The sequence below is a fragment of the Anneissia japonica genome, unplaced genomic scaffold (genome assembly GCF_011630105.1).
Source record: "Anneissia japonica isolate Jap-2015-1 unplaced genomic scaffold, ASM1163010v1 scaffold287811_len124530_cov185, whole genome shotgun sequence".
Taxonomy (NCBI): domain Eukaryota; kingdom Metazoa; phylum Echinodermata; class Crinoidea; order Comatulida; family Comatulidae; genus Anneissia; species Anneissia japonica.
In genome coordinates this window covers 60,415-78,685 of record NW_022756030.1, presented here as the reverse complement: position 1 = coordinate 78,685, position 18,271 = coordinate 60,415, and the positions used below count along the sequence as shown (strand labels likewise).

General features: G+C 31.1%; 1 protein-coding gene across 2 annotated transcripts in view; it reads right to left on the bottom strand.

Annotated features, from left to right (window-relative positions):
* The window catches only part of LOC117123829 (disheveled-associated activator of morphogenesis 1-like), a 58,668-nt gene that overhangs the window by 10,994 nt on the left and 29,403 nt on the right, over positions 1–18,271 (bottom strand). The window contains exons 4-14 of one of the 2 annotated variants that reach the window (XM_033269856.1): positions 17,420–17,509; positions 9,466–9,534; positions 8,614–8,705; positions 7,889–8,024; positions 5,461–5,658; positions 4,986–5,096; positions 3,428–3,531; positions 2,959–3,025; positions 2,521–2,638; positions 959–1,147; positions 79–146 (exon numbers count right to left, since the gene is read on the bottom strand). In XM_033269856.1, coding sequence (XP_033125747.1) covers positions 79–146; positions 959–1,147; positions 2,521–2,638; positions 2,959–3,025; positions 3,428–3,531; positions 4,986–5,096; positions 5,461–5,658; positions 7,889–8,024; positions 8,614–8,705; positions 9,466–9,534; positions 17,420–17,509 — 1,242 coding nt within the window. Of the gene's footprint in view, positions 1–78; positions 147–958; positions 1,148–2,520; positions 2,639–2,958; positions 3,026–3,427; positions 3,532–4,985; positions 5,097–5,460; positions 5,659–6,518; positions 6,651–7,888; positions 8,025–8,613; positions 8,706–9,465; positions 9,535–17,419; positions 17,510–18,271 lie in introns of those variants that run through there. The other variant, XM_033269855.1, reaches the window with a different exon arrangement.

The window sequence follows — 18,271 nt, the reverse complement described above, 5'->3', positions numbered from 1 at the left end:
ACCAAATTTCATTATTAAAAGGCAGATGTTATTATAGAGTGGTTGACTGAATACAATAATAATTGGATGTTAGCCTACCCTCTCAATTGTCTTAGCTTCCAACTCCCGATCTTTCCTATCAAGTTGGCTTTGAAACTCATCACATTCTGAGGGTGAAATATTGTGTAACATAAATGAATGAGTTATATTTTATACTGTTATATTTACAGAACCTTAAAATACATGCTTTAATTTTTTTTATGAATATTTATTATTTTATTTTATGGAAATTGTCCCTGAATTATAATGAGCTAATTATCATTATTATATAATCTTTGATACATTTTATGCCGATCCAGATTTCTTTGCTTTTCTTCCTGTATTTTATTGTAAATATAAAAACACTTTAACACTAACATTATTAGGCCTAGCCTAGGCCTATAATACAACATTTATGGTTAATTACTGTTCACATTAAAAATGCTGTGCTACAAAACTTTTCATATTATTTTATACACTATATTAAATTTATATATATATAATAGATAAGATTAATTGAAACATAGACATAGTATTTCTTACTTAAACAATACATTAGCCTATATATAATTATTATTACATAATAAATAACATTAATTTAAAATTGGACATAGTAGTCACTACAATATTAACAATTTTCAATCTTATAGTGAATTTTATATAGCCGGAGTTATCCTTAGACCTAGGCTACACTTTTTCTATTAAAGACTTTTTCTATGAATAGAATGACATATACGAAGCATAAACCTCTATAGATCAAACCCAGTACCTTTTCTATTTTTCATCAAACAGAAATTTACTTGGCATCATAAATTTCGAATGGAAATTCTACATTTAATATGGCTGAATCAGCTCTTGCATGTTCTAGCCAACTGACCCAAACCTGACCTGACCAAACTTTAAAGTTTAACTTCACAGACTCAAATGAGGACTAACTTACTTTGTTGCATTTCCCTTGCCTGTTGCTTACGCACCATATCTTGATTGATAACTTTTTCAATGATGGTTTTGAAATTGAAGTCTACGAGGGACACATCAGGGTTGTGTCCATCCCCTTGCTGGAGGATTATTTGTTGGATGAGCATGTCAATCAAAGCCCAATAATGTGCACTCTGTGATGCTGATTCATCTGCATGGGGAAAATAAATAAGTTTTTAAATTCCAACCAGAAATGGAAAAAAATCTGGTTTATGCTGACTTATATACATTTTACTACAAAAACCCTTTAATTATTATTATTTATATTTTTTTTTTTCATTAATTTATTTATATTTTGAGTTTATTCTTTGGAGTTTATTGTTTTTCCTCTTATATTTTTAGATTAAGAAGTTATTATATTTTGTAAAACTTTGTCATATCCTGTCCTGGGCAAAGTTTGTCTTCGTTGGATTATGGTGAAATAAAATTTATAAAAAAAATAAATTAGTTGATTACTAGCCAATTTAAGGGTTTATACAAACAAATAGTGAAAAAATATTATTTAACCATTGACCAGGATTTTTTTTTCTAATTCAAATTTTAAATAATAAGTTAAGTTAAAAATATAATTAGACAGTTCAAATACCTAATTTTAATTTTTCATTTTAATAGCTCATGAAAAACCATGTCTTTAAATTAATAAATATATATATACTCAAAATTTGGCTCAATTTAAAAATACAAACAGCAACATAAAAAAATATATAAGCAATGACCAACATGATAATGGTTGTGATTTGTATAGCACATAATACATGGTCTCTATACACTGATGTTAAAAAAACAAAAACATAAAAACTACCACAGAACTCAGAAATCATATCATGTTAATTGTCATTGCACAAGTAGGGAAAGTTAATGACATGGAAGTGAGTACAATAAATAGAGAAAAAATAACTTAAGGGCTTTCAAGTAAACATGAAGAGGAGACAAGAAGGGTAATATAAAGGTTCTACAAGGAAATGTAAGGGCCTTCAAGCAATTATGGAGTGGCAATTATGCCAATGTAAAGTCCTCTACACCAATAATTTATGTACAAGTTGTTAGAACCTTAAGTGTCTTCCTTCCTCTATTCACTTACACAGTACTTCAAAATAAAATTTACTTCCTTTTTTTTATAATAAAATATTGTTATACTATATAATATATTTCTAATAACTTTAAAATAATTATTTAACAAAGTAATTCTGAATAAATAAATGCATTTAGAACTATATCGATTTAATAGCCATAGTGGTCTAATAAAAACATAAAAGGTCACACAAAGCAATTACATAACAATTTTAAATATTTAAGAGTCATTACATACTAAAAGAAGTAACCTCATCTCAAATATTTATACTAAAAAAATGTATATAAGTTTATATGCTGAAGACTTGAATTAATTTCTGGAAAAGAGAAGCAGTGGTTTCTACATCAGCCCAGTTTTCAGCCCAAATGCTGTGTCAACTAGCTTGACTCCCCCCCCCCCACCTCAAATCAAATGCTGCTTCTAAATCTGTCAACTCTTTTAATTCTACTTACTTGGAAGGAGTAAAAAGTGTTCCAATATGGACATTAAGTGGGGATAAGCTTGTGTGTGGGAGATCTTTCTTGTAATAACATCAAACATAGTGTTAGCATTTCTCGAATCAACATGAATCTGAAAAAAAACCCCAAAAAACAGTGGAATAAAGCATGCAAATATATTAACAATGTGTGTACTGTTAAATGTTGGATAATAAGTATATGATGAAAATTGATTGCATCGTTCTGTGGCAACAAGTCAGTTTTTCGAATGTCTTGAATCTTGTATATGATGAATGCATATAAGAATATGACAAATGTTCATGTATATAGCTAGATCCAATCATATACATTGCTACTGGGTGGATTATGACTGCAACAGGAACAATGTTATAATTGGTGCATATTTTTGTCAACTATATGTTGGGAAATGAATATGCAAAACAAGGAACCTACCATTTCATATCTCCTTGCTAACTCTCGCTCATCCTCATTTCGGACAAGATCAAAAAAATCTAAATGTCTGCGAAGAAAAGCAAAAAATATGAAGAGATAAAAAGACACAAAAGGATGTACACTATAAAATAATAATATTTATTTGGCATTCAAGATATAGCATTTGCAAGAAAAGAAAATAGGCAATTAGCCTGAAAAAACAATTTTGTACTCCCTCCTTTTTAGTTATAATACTGTACAAAGACTGTACAAAATTTAAACATACAATAAAGTTACAAACTACAGATTGATAAAAATAATCAAAATACAAAGGTCATAAAACAGATTATAAAAAATAAGCAAACATACAGTTAATAAATAGCCAATATTGTGAAATAATATATTTACTGATTATTAATGCCAATTAAAGTAATAAAAGGTTATAAAAGTTAGGCATATCTTCTGCATTAGTTAAATCCATTGTCCCTACCTATCTAAGGTGGCATTGTCATGGGTTCTAAGTTTATCAATGATCGGTTGAATTCCCAGCATTAAAAACTCGTAACGAAGATGAATTCGAAACTCAAGGCTGTCCTAAAAGGAAAATGAAGAACATCAATATCTGCTGAACTAAAAGAAAATTATATTGAAAACTATATATTAAATTCCATGCAACTACAATATTTTTGCCAAAGTGTAAAAAAAAAGAAGATGCAAGTAAATTTAACATACTATTGCAGTTTTATAAAGAAAAGCCTTTTTTTTGACTGTTTATTTTAAGAACAATTACTGCTACTATTTTTTCAGAATGAAAACACTTATATATCTCAGTCTTGCAATAACATAGTCATGTAGCCTATACAATACATCATTATTTAGTACCGATTTGTGTCTTGTTGATTTTTCCTTATTTATATTAGACTTTCCAAAAACCGAAAGGTCCACTGATTAATCTCAGATAAGAATGTATAATACATACTCCAAGTATTGAAATACATGCCATCGTGTTGGGATTCAATATTCGACATTAATTATGTCATCATCAGGAATTCCTGATGATGACATAATTAATGTCAAAATATTGAATCCCAACACGATGGCGTGTATTTCAATACTTGGAGTACTGTATGTATTGTACTTTCTTATATTAGACTTAGCCTCATTTCTAATAACCAGAATCCCTGTGCAAGTTTAACTGAAGAATTACCTATTTAATATATGTTGCACTACATTGTAATTGAATATTTAATTTAATAAATAAATTATCAAAATAGTACTAACATTCTTTTTTTTAATGCATTGGTATATAATTTACATGTATTATTCATCCAAAAACTAATAACCAAGGTCGTGGTCATTAGATTACTACGTTTCTAATTTGGTTTAAATAAGTTTCAAGTTCTGGTTAGTGTTTTATGTTGAATATTTATTTATACAAAATGAAACAACAAACCATTGATATCCTGACATCCAACTATAACCTACTCTGCATGGTTTAGATCTTTGCATACATTTTAACCTATTGACCTTGATCTTACATTTTTGTACCTAAAGTTATTATGATGTATAGAGTACCACAGTCGTGTCGTCACAACACCAGGTGGCGCCCTCTGGACGTTGGTTACCGTTCATTACGCCTGAATGACTTCTTAATGGTTTAGAATAGGCTTTCCAGAATAGGCATGTTAAAAACTAATTATTTACCATCAAAATGTACTAAAAACACAAAAAGCTCAAAAATTAATCATCAATTAACATTTACATAGAAAAATTAATATACAACTCCTTAATAATTATGTTAGAAATTGGGATCAATGGTTTGTCAGTGGAGAAAATGTTGTTGGTTGAACGCATTTTGTGTCGCCAATAGCAACGGAGTAGTATCACGTGGTATCGTGACGTTACACTGTAGTACTCTATATACTTGGGGTGTTAGCGTTATTTCGTTATGCAATTAAATTTCTTGCACTCTATATACCTTTTTAATGTTTGCAGAGGTGGAAAGAAAAATTATAAATTGTTTGTATCTGTATATGGCAGGGTCTTACCTCTCCTGCTCCATATCTGATGATGGCATTAATGAACGATATGATAGAAGTCTTCAGATTCACTTCCTCACGATATCTTCCAGTGCTTCTATCTAGATCATTCACTACAGTCTGGGGGAAAAAAAATCACATAGTTCACAGACAGTTCACAAACTAAAACAAAAGGATAAGAAAGGATTATAAATGTACCATTTAAATTTCAAATAAATAACAAAAATTTTATATAATTTTATATAACTAATAAAATTATAGTTATATATTAGGTAAATCATAAGACTTAAGATCATAAGTGGGGGGAGGGGGGATTGTGGACCAGCTGGATATAATATATGTCCTACAGTTGATGTCAAAGACACATTATGCTGTTTTGTATCAGCAAAGCCCTTTTAGGTAAGGGTGCTAGATTGAGGGAGTCCTGTGGCATTACACCACTGACGGTAAAAGTTTCTCTTCAAGTTTTCACTTAAAAAATTACCTGGAATCGTGTCCTTTCATGAGCAAACTGCTTGAAATGGACCATAGCATCTAACACCTTTTTCTGGCCTCCAGGAACCAAACACACACCTCCCAAAATTTCCATGACCGCAATCTTCGTTTTTATATTCTCGGTGCTTAAACTCTGTGTTATGTTCTTTATACCAGTTGGATGAGCTAGCACATGTGATCGTCCAAGCTGAAGGCAGCAAATATACATAATTTATTTTTTTGTTACATGATCAAGATATCTTTATAGAGTTTATAGTAGCAAGTATAGTCTTCCTACAGTCCAACTCTCTACCAAAATCTTTAAAAGTAAAATAATTTTTATAATTGTAGCATAATAATAATGTTGATGGATTCCTTTTTCAGTAATAAAGTTTCTGTTTAAATCATCTTTTTTACATTATATTGTGTAATTTAAATCCTATCTATGTACTTGAGTAACAACAATCTTTCACATTTAATTCAACTAATTTTTGCTATAATTTTTTCATTTTTTTTAATTCTAGTTTATCAACATTCTAATGCATTTGACAGGCAAATTATTAAATTATAATTTCAATTTGTAAATTAGAGTATAGTTAATAGTATTCTTATTTGTTAAATTGTCAGTTTAACATATAAATTAAAATTCTTGGGCAGATAGCATCAATGTAACATCTCAGTAAACTTTCCCAGCCTCGTGGAGGTCTGTCAATGTTACTGAGCTTTATTACACTAATGTGACATTTGTTTGCATGGATGTGCATTCACACTCAGGAAAATGTGCCAATTTGTTACATTATGTTACATTTTGCTAGATTTGTGTATATTTGAGCTGGGTATAAGCCTTTATTTCACACAGATGTACTTCTACTTATTAAATTATTTAGGAGGACTTTCACAAATCCAATCACCAACACATTACAAACTGAATTACTTATGAAGGCTTTTAGACATCCAATGACGGACACTGAATTATTTATGAGGGTTTTTCCTCACAGGTTATAATGGATGCATGTATACTTACTAAATTATTAATGTACACCTACTGAATTATTCATGTATACTTACTGAATTATTCATGAGGGCTTTCACACAGCCAATCACAGATGTGTGTATGGTACTCTCAAGTACTTCATAATCCATTTTCTCTAAGAAATCTAGCAGCACAGATAGGCCATCTAATTCAATGAATCTTGTCACAAATCTGCAAGTTGTTTCAATGGAGAATGGTTTTGCAAAATCAACATTTTTTATGTACACATTCAGGGGGAGGAAGGGGTACCGAAAAAGAGTACAGTTTGTATACTACCGAAAATATTGATAATTGTGAAAGACCCCTAAGCAAAATACAAAAACCAGATGTATCTTGTGGTCTGGAATCCATTATTAATTTAGTTGGTGCCAAATATTTCCTACTGGAAATGCAAACTGCTTGAAATGGACCATAGCATCTAACACCTTTTTCTGGCCTCCAGGAACCAAACACACACCTCCCAAAATTTCCATGACTGCAATCTTCGTTTTTATATTCTCGGTGCTTAAACTCTGTGTTATGGTCTTTATACCAGTTGGATGAGCTAGCACATGTGATCGTCCAAGCTGAAGGCAGCAAATATACATAATTTACCTTTTTGTTACATGATCAAGATATCTTTATAGAGTTTATAGTAGCAAGTATAGTCTTCCTACTGTCCAACTCTCTACCAAAATCTTTAAAAGTAAGATAATTTTTATAATTGTAGCATAATAATAATAATGTTGATTAATTCCTTTAATTCTGTTTAAATCATCTTTTTTAAATTATAATGTGTAATGTAAATTCTATCTATGTACCATCTTTCACATTTAATTCAACTATTTTTTGCTATAATTTCTACATTTTTTTTTATTCTAGTTTATCAACATGCTAATGCATTTGACAGACAAATTATTAAATTATAATTTCAATTTGTAAATTAGAGTATAGTTAATAGTATTCTTATTTGTTAAATTGTCAGTTTAACATAAAAATTAAAATTCTTGGGCAGATAGCATCAATGTAACATCTCAGTAAACTTTCCCGGCCTTGTGGAGGTCTGTCAATGTTAATGAGCTTTATAACACTAATGTGACATTTGTTTACATGGATGTGAATTCACACTCAGGGAAATGTGCCAATTTGTTACATTGTGTTACATTTTGCTAGATTTGTGTACATTTGAGCTGGGTATAAGCCTTTATTTCACACAGATGTACTTATACTTATTAAATTATTTAGGAGGACTTTCACAAATCCAATCACCAACACATTACAAACTGAATTACTTATGAAGGCTTTTAGACATCCAATGACGGACACTGAATTATTTATGAGGGTTTTTCCTCACAGGTTATAATGGATGCATGTATACTTACTAAATTATTAATGTACACCTACTGAATTATTCATGTATACTTACTGAATTATTCATGAGGGCTTTCACACAGCCAATCACAGATGTGTGTATGGTACTCTCAAGTACTTCATAATCCATTTTCTCTAAGAAATCTAGCAGCACAGATAGGCCATCTAATTCAATGAATCTTGTCACAAATCTGCAAGTTGTTTCAATGGAGAATGGTTTTGCAAAATCAACATTTTTTATGTACACTTTCAGGGGGAGGAAGGGGTACCGAAAAAGAGTACAGTTTGTATACTACCGAAAATATTGATAATTGTGAAAGACCCCTAAGCAAAATACAAAAGCCAGATGTATCTTGTGGTCTGGAATCCATTATTAATTTAGTTGGTGCCAAATATTTCCTACTGGAAATTTGCTAATACATTTATTATCATTATTACACCAGCACAATGCAATCATTCATTCATGCAGCCATGGTTCTTACGAACATAATAGACTGAAAAAATTAACATTTTTTTCTTCACCTTCTTAACTTTACAACTGTATGTGATAAACAACAAGAATCATGATTGAACTACGATAGTTGTGGGACCTGATTTTCTACATCTGTAAAGCTACATGCTCAAATTAGGAAACAGCCCGAACCGCATTACCATTTTTAAACGAATACTGTAAATTTTGCAATTCTTAAAAAAAGAGAAAAGATAAATTCCTTTTGGCTTAAAAGATGTAACATATAGCTTTCGATAAAGGTCTCTAATCGCACTTAACATATTTCTTACCTCATTGGTTGTGTTCTTAAGGCAGTCTTTAAACTATCTACCATTTTTGTTCTTGAGTCTATGTCTTCTTCTGCATGACTAAACATCACCATCTAAGTAGAAAGAAGACACTGGTTATTAATACAAATACCAGGGGTGGATTCAGGAAGGGCTGGACCACACCCCATCCCCCCCCCTCCCATCCACCCTTTTGGAAAGTTAAAAAAAAAAAAGAACGAAATAGGATTTATTAATCGCCCAAAAAACCTCAGAGATTATTTCCGGGCATCTTGAAAACAAGAATTTCCCACACCCCAGGTTAGTGCTATCTCGCGATCGGCCTCCCTTTCGGACATCTGTGGATGATGATGATGATGATGACAGAACTACTGTAGTCATGTCATCATAACATAAACTGTTAAGTTTTGAACGAAAATTCTTTCACTTGAAACGAAAACACAAATCAATTGATGAAGTACTGTGAATTATTAAGAACCAGAATATATTTAACATTAATAGATGAAGTAAAACTAGTTAGTATTCCATTAAACATTTGATTCAACATCCCATATTCTTACCCTCCAACCTATTACAATCATTAAAAAGATACCGCCTATGTTGAGCCACAAAACAAAATTTAACATTGAAAAAAGTATATTTCTCATTTCAAAATGAGCAAATCTAAATTCAAATGGGTTTTCTTTGGATTTTTTTTCAGATTTTATTATAGAAAGTAGGCCTATAATCATTCTATACAGAGAAAACTACATAAAACTATACTACTCAGTACTAAAAAAAAGAGAAGATTTTTAACGAGTTAATTGAATTTGGTATGGAGACTGTCCTTCCTTACTAATAGGTCACATTACTTACTGTTGTCATTGATCTTAATTTATCTAGATACGGGTCAGGCCATGATGCTGAATTAGGATCATCTTGTTCCTGTAAAATACAAAAAAAAAATGAAATATTATTTCAAGCATTTGTTAAATCTAAATACTGTAATGGTAACTAAACTTTTGAACATTATAAAAAATTCTCTCTTAGTGTGGGAAAATGTTTTGTTTGTGAACATTGATTCATTCACTTTTATTTCAGATTATAATAAATCCATATCAATGAACAAAATAATAATAATAAAAACTAGACTTACTATGTTTTTGAAAGAAAACATAGGCTTTTCCTCATTGCCATATTGAGAGCAAGTATTGATATTACAAAGTAAAAAATTTATAAAGAAAAAAATACATGAGAAACAAAAATAAAATTAGTCATTGGTCCCCTGTGTGATATGCCCCATGTCTGCATTAAAGTACATGGTTTAGAAAAGAGTGGTGGATTGTCTCTTGGTGTACTGACCAATCAATACCAGAAAGGCACCACAGGAAATAAGACTTTTCAGACTTTCATGGGTTATCCTTGGCGCTTACACCAAATAAATCCATCCAAGTTTACAGGTTTTATTTGGCTGATATCAAATGATAAATGTTGTTTTAAAAAATAATAAGAAAAATATGGTACAATGAAGACAATACGACAATACTTCTGACATGCACTTGTTACAAGCTCGGCCTACAGTATGTGACTACTTATTGCTTGCCATTTTGGCGTAGCTAGGGCCTAGGTACAAGAGTGAGTTGAGAATGTTCGGCCAATCGTATATACGCTAAAATTAATAGTCGATAATAAGCAATCTATTTGACAAACAATATCAGTTTTATGCAAGTACAAATTTAAATTTTTGTAGCATTTGAGGCTACGTGAAATAGTTGCATTAATGTGTCATGTTCTCTGTGGGAGAGTACATTTGAGAGCTTTACTACAACCTTTATAACTTTCCAATTGATTTATTACAGGAACTGAACACATTCAGTTGACTATAAACATTAATAATAAATTATAATATATATTTTGCTGTAGTGACAGTTATGAAATGTTATAAAACAGGTAGGTATTAAATAATGTAATAGGCCTATAAAAAACTGTATGCTGAGGTGTGGAAAAGGAATATTGAATCAACTGTTATTTCTCTTACTCATTTTTGATATCGAAGATATATTTATTAAACTAAAATATAACATAATAATCAGCTTCAAATGGACCCAATGTGCCTGTCAAAGAAATAACAAAAGAGATAAACGACTCATTGTTATAGAAAAATATTAAAAGTTTAAAACTTATCGATAAACTTATAATTACAGGGAATTCATTGAAAAAGGAAAAAAGTATTATATAACGTAATGGTTTGACCCATGAGAAATTAAGAACTTAAGAACCATGAGAAGAAATATATACAATGACAGTGGGGGAAAAAATGTTTCTTTTTTTATCATGAATATAGATAAATTTAAAAGTTACTTCATCACAGGAAATAGAGATAAGATAAGAGAAGATTTATTAAACACCCAAAATAGCAGCAAACTGCTGAAGTACAGTACATGGTAGACATTATTACAGTCAAAAATATAAATATAAGTATAGTTAAATATATAAATACAAAAAATTCAAGTAGGTCTGTATGATATTTTAACATTTTTTCTTGCTCAAATCCAACAAAATGGATTCAAAATAAATATGTTGTTGATGTGTCAGCAGCTCATCCTAATTTTAGCTTTAAATATTCCAAGAACTTGAAGTCATGACCTTTTCAAAATTTTAGAACCATGCATCATTTTACTTAGGGAATGTTTTTGATGACTTATTGAGCATTGGTATATTTAAGAATATTGAAATGGGAGGGCTGATGGGGATGCTAAGGTGTGAATTGTGGGTTAGCTGGGAAAATAAGGTGATAGTATAAGATGGCATAATTTTTTGCTCAGATCCAGTAGGGAGAACAAGGTTTTTTAGGGGTATCCATCCCCTGTTATTGAGAAGCATGCACATTCTTTAATAATGAAGATAACAAAATATGGAATAACTCAGGGCTCAATCTTTATTTTGATCATGAGTTCAAAGGTCATATTCTTCCAGTCAAGAGGCTTCAATTGTTTTCAAATTTATTATTTCCAAGTAAATTTTACTCTTCGAATTTTCATATGTATTCATTGTGCAGTTGACCTCTTTGTATTAAAAAAAACAAAAAACTATCACCAGCACAGCTTTAACTTCAGTTAATTGAATCAATTTACAGAAGGCCTATCTCTGTCAGAATACAGATTTCTACCTAAGCTAAATATGAGGCTTGTCAAACTACCTCAGTGATCAAAATATGAAAATTGACTTTTTAATATATTCTTCACAATATAAGCTTTGAAATGATGGGTCATTTACTGAGATTGAATTACTATTGCCAAAGTTTATGAGTAAAAGTATTAATGGCTTCTCTATATTAAAGTATACAATACTGTCATATTCTTAAGCTAATTATACTCGGTTTACCAATTAGTGACAGTCGGCTGGTTTTGGGATGACAAGCCTCTGTATTACATAAATTCAATTAAAATTAATCATTTTGAGAGAATAAGAAAAATCTCGGATCTATAATTTATTCACAATTTATTAACTAATAGAGATGAATAGATAATGCACCAACCTTAATGAGATTAATTAGACTATTCATTTGAACTTTTTGTATTATATCCTGTTTCATTCATGATTAATAAGATTTGCTGGTATTCAATAATCCGTGTGTACTTAAGAAAGCAATGAACCTTTCCCAAGTATCAAACTTAACTGACCAATCAGAACAAGGCTAGGAATATGCGCATGTATAACAAGCCCACAAATGCATGTGTTTGCGTATATTTTAAGTCATTATTTTGGGACCTTAGCAACAATCTCCAAGGGGCGAGGCTTAGCAGAGAGGTACATTACAACGAAATAATCATACGAATGGCAACTCAACATTTTTTTCATAAATTGAATAATACGTTATAATATGAGGTACCACATGATACTACTTTGTTGCTGACCAAATACCTTCCAAGCTGTCATTACACCTGAGCTCCTCAACAGCTATGCCTCAGTTTTCATAGTATATGTGGTTGATATATACTGGGGAAGTTAAATAGGTGCATGGAAAGGCACTGCACACCCTAACAGACAATGCCGAAACATATTACGATGGGCTCCCAACAGCTCATTCACTTACATTCAATAACGAATATGGGGACTACTTCTATCTTTACTTTGCATCAAAATATATGCATATTTTTATCATTGATAAACACCAACAAATGACTGGGCAGTTGGACAATTAACTGGCCAGTTGGTCGAATTTCACAATTTCCTTTTTTATTAAATCTGTTGCAGGACTTCTTGAACTTCCTTATCTAATAATACAAGAGATTAAATTAACAATTAAAATATTAATCACCAACAGCTTTTCTCCACATAAAAGGTAATTTCTACATAATGGATAATAATAATAATAAAAACTTTCTTTAACTACAGAAACAATTGTTTACCTCAATGCTGATTTTCAACAAGGCCGTAAAGACATTGTGCAACAAAACAGAAATTAAAATAATTTGGTAAAAATAGACAAATTACAAAAGAAAATCACATTTAACTGAAGGAAACTTAACAACATTAACTAAACTAAATGATCTTGCCAATCAGTTTTGTTCCCAGAAATTAAGTACTATAACATCTTCCAATTAGAACTCTGTTTAACGAACGTAATTTGTGGCGATGGCGATAGCCACTGTGTGTGTGTGTGTTTATGTGCTAAGCCATGGTGATTCAGACTACTTCAGTTATTTGCAAGTACATATGCAAAAATCTCAATATGAAACTTAAATATATATGCAATCTCCATGGAGACCAAGTTGCAATGACAGGTGCCTTCCCTCTAGCTATTATTATACCACATTATTCATATTCATAACCAGGTAATTTGAAAGAAAACCAGTGCAAAGGATCTCTTGGGACACAATTATGATAGGAGGGAAGGAATGAATGACTTCCAAAATAAGTAGATTACAGGCCTACAGTACACTATTACAGTAACAACAATACCATCACCATCGGGTACAGTACGTAGACAACATGGCGCTCAAAACCTGTTAATAATGTCAATGAACTGTGCTAAATGGCCATGTAATTTAACAAATTGTCCATTTAACATCAATACTATGAAAATAAATGTAGATAAATGTGTCTGTAATTATGAATAATGTCAGCTTCAATTAGATTTTGTCCTTTTACGCTTTGCACTAAAGCAATACCTTCCCTACTGAATCACTTGTCCTCTGCCTACTTTCATATTTATGAAGTAGAAAACATCAAACTAACATTCTCTTATGGAATACTACTAAAATTACACTATATCTATCCTGACTGCATTCTAAGAGTGAGTGAGTGAGGTGGATATAGGCAGAAAATTAGTTCCGCTGGGCTAAAATAATACTAAAAATGACCATTAGATTGTCATTGGAATATGAATTTCATTCACATTCTGGTATTTAGTTTTTTCGAGAAATATTAGGCCTAGGCCCCAGCATATCTACAGCCTGCTAAGATAAGCACTAAAGTCCTCAATCCGCGTACTGCGAGTCAAACACTCTATGATTTTTAGGCTACCTCGAGGTTTATGAAGGATCCTGTCAGCGCCAAAGACCAAAATGCACAGAGAACACTAGCATAAGTATTGCCTTTCCTTGCGATTTATATCTCACATTAACAGTGGGCAGTTATTTTTACAACCATAACATTACCTTTCCTTATACTTTCACATTAATTACACTGTAAGTTATACCCACTACACATCATCCGACTATTAACAGTTCCGCTCACCAATCGTGTCTATTTCCAAGTCTAATGTTATTGTTTAGTAATAGTGAAATTCATCAATTTGAAGATGTTGGCAGCATGCCAAGGAAATGATAGCATTACTCTGTTATTCAACATAATAACTTCTATAATAATGTATTCAGAAGTCAGATGAATATTCAACATAATTATTATGCAGCATTAGATGGCAATGACAATTTGACAATAAGGCATGACTTTTTTACACCATGTTTAGAGAACCCAATCCGCCCGCCAATAATGATGATTTCCAATAAAAATAAAATAGTACTTTTGGCCAATTAGCGCACCCACCACCACAAAAAAAAATGGAAAATTCAGAAAAAAATACAAGTTATTTATTTTTATTAAACCCACTGCTGCCTTGAATTCTACAAAAATAGTATTTGTATATTTCTTCCTAGTTATATAAATTTAAAGAATGCAACCATCCAATTCCTCTACTGTTTCCATTCACCAATAAAATTTCATTTTCTTCTCCATCTGGATGTTTTGATAAAATTATTTGCTACTGTAAATGAGACAACACAATTTTATTTTTATTTTGTTTCCACCACCCTCTGACAACTTTTTAAAAAATAAGTATGTGAAACAAGTATAAAAGAAGCCTAAACATACCTCTATAAACGATATATAGTCACATCTTATAATTTTCCTTATTTATCATTATATTAATTAGCCTCATTTTAAAGCAATAACATTAACATAAACAGGAAAGGGTTGGTTACATTATATCTATTTTGTTGGTGAGTTGAGTGGCCAAGCAGTAAGGCAGTACACCAGGAGACAATCCCCCACTCTTTTCCCAAGAATGTACTGTGTTCTGAATGCACATGGGTCATATTGCACTCGGGACCAACAGCTTAAACGTCTCATCCGAAAGACTGTGTGCTTTTGAAACTTGCATTTCAGTCCTCCGTCTGAAACACAAAGAGAGCAACGATGGGAATTGAACCAGGGTCCAAGAGATTTCCATGGTTCAGCTCACACACAGTGGCTACCAACAGTTAGCCGACTGAGCTAGCTAAGTCGAAAAGGTTGTAAAGATGACCAGTGCATCATCATATTGCCATTGAGGCTAAAAGCAGTTTTAGGTTAAACAATATTAGGTTAAATGCCTACATTTATGACCTATTTGCTTTAGTTTCTCCATGTTGACTACCAGACTCTAATTTTGTATTGAGTAAAATACAAATTATGACAATTTAACTAATTATATTATCCTTGAATCTAAATTGAATAAACCGTACAGAAATAATTGGTATGACTCTAATGAAAATAATGTACTTAGGACAGTACACTAACCTGTGTAAAATTAATATGCAAAAATGGATAAATTGTAAATTATTATTATTTTTTTTAACTGTGAATTAAATAAACCATATCCCAACTACTGGCTATTGATTGATTATAGAACATCATGAATTCTAACAAATGTGCTATGAAGTGGTTTGGATTTATGGTTGGAGGGCAATGTGAACAAAATCTACTTTTTATCATAAGGATTTACCTTGACTTGCAAGTCTATGCTATTTATCAATATCCCAATGACTAATTAAAAATGTAGCATTTATGTCTGAAGAGTTCACAAGGTGAAATTCTGTTTAATTTAAGATAAACTAGATTTTTCGTTAAGGAATTGTACTACAGTATAAAGGATGCTGATAAGGATGTGAATCAGCGATGTCAACAAGTTGGTCTCATCGTCATCCCCCTGACAAATAAATTAACTGCCTTCTGAATCGTTCAAAAATTAATTATGATAAACAAAAATAGCACAAAATAACCAAGTAATCCTGATACAACTATACTTTAGGCAATAATCGCAAGTCATATATTTTTTTTTAAAGTGGGATGTGGAAAAAAAAAAGAAATTGTTTATGTTTAAATTTTAAAAATAAGAATGTATCCTGAAAATTGGTGTTATTCCTACATATGGGTTTTCATCATTTTCTATCCTCTTTCTTAAGTTAGATGCCCTTCTCAGAAATGGTGATAGCAAAAGAATCAGACGGGCTTAGGAGGGGCACATACCCAGTTTTGTCACTGGTGTCTTATATACTTTTAAAAGAAAAAAGATATAAAATAGCATACAAATACTAAATGAAATTACACTTTTGTTGGATACTTATTTATCTGTATAATTATTACATCTAGGCCTATATGAAATTGGTGCCTCCTCATTTTAAAAATTCTCGATCCGCCCTTGGTAATTATGATACAAAATACAAATTCAGAGTGGAGTTCAATAGCTTTATGGTTAAGATGTTTGCCTTCCAATCCTCATGGTCCTGAGTTCAACTCCTGTCATAGTAACAGGATTTTCTCATGGCCAAAACAACTACACACCCTAAGCCTCATAATAAGACATTATAGTCTACAGTATATATCAAGTGTGTATGTTTGTCTTTGCCACTATGAAGTGTTTATACAAATTTCCAGTGGAGTTGAATAGCTTTGTGGTTAAGATGCTTTCTTTCCAATCCCATGGTCCTAGGTTCAACTTCTATCACATTAACAGGATTTTCGCACAACCAAAAACATCTCCACTCCCTAAGCCTCATAATGAGACAGTCTATGTATAGCACATCTTGTGTGTACAGTATGTTTGTCTTACGAAGGGAGTGCCACTATGAAATTCACTGTTTGGCATATCCTTGACACTAGTGCCTAAAACTGAATTTTTTTTTATAAATATTTCTACATACAGTATCATCTGGTTATGGAAAGGAGCTTATATTTTAGATCATTACGATTCTGAACTCTGATAGTTAATTTTTAATGAACTGCAAATATATAAGGTCAACACATTTCTAGGAAAACTCTATTTCAGATGAATTAATGCTTTTCATATTCCAGTAATCTTTTTAGATGCAATAAAAAGTAGAAAATGCACATATAAAATACCTGGTCTCTTATATATTTATTTTTTGAAATGCAGGTTGGGTAGATAAAAACATATTGATCACAAGAACATTTTCCTTCACTTTCTAGTCATCTCTGTTTTAGTATTTGTAATTTATTAATAATTTGGAAAATAATTACTAAAGAATGTAGCATAAAAAATTCTCACCTTCTTTTTGCTGCAATATATCTGCCATTTCTTTTCAGGAGGCAAGTTAAACATTGCATCTCTGTGAGGGGTGGATAAGTCCAGCTCATCCTAGTAAGAGTGAAAGGAATTTAAAATTATTATGGAATTGAACATTTTCCTCAAATAATCATCATGTGGTTTTATGGTATGTGAAATTGATAAATCTTATCAGTAATATTATTTTGAAGTTATCTACTATAAAGATTTACATTTTTTATATACCTAAAATAGGTATCTGATGTGTGAACCAACTTTCAGAATAAAAAAATCAAGAACTTAATGATTTTTTATAGTTACTATGTAGGCTAAGCTTTCAGAATCAAAATTTGCATTTGTCATTTAAGGACTGTGCCAACATTAGAATATCAATTCAATGCATTTACTTTCCAGACAATATATTTCCAAACAATGCCTAAGTAAAAAGACATTTTGCACCAATCTGAGGACCATAACTAGTTACTAATATAGGTAAAAACCTGTCAGAAATACTGTAGTGCAAGTCAAAATACAATGGGGCTTTTCAGATTCTTCACTAACTGTATGGATGTCTATGGTGAAAACTCCAAAATAAAAGTGTCATATGGAGGAGTTATGGATGAATACCCAAAAAAATAATAATAATAATGGAGATAGAATACAAGAAGCAAGATTACAACAAAACCAGAGCCTTGCAGGCGTCAACGTTCCTATGCATGATACACGACTTTTAGAAGTATATATATGTGTGTGTGTATATATATATATATGTATGTATATATATACATATATGTATATATATACGTATATATATATACACATATACGTATATATATATATTCATATATATATATA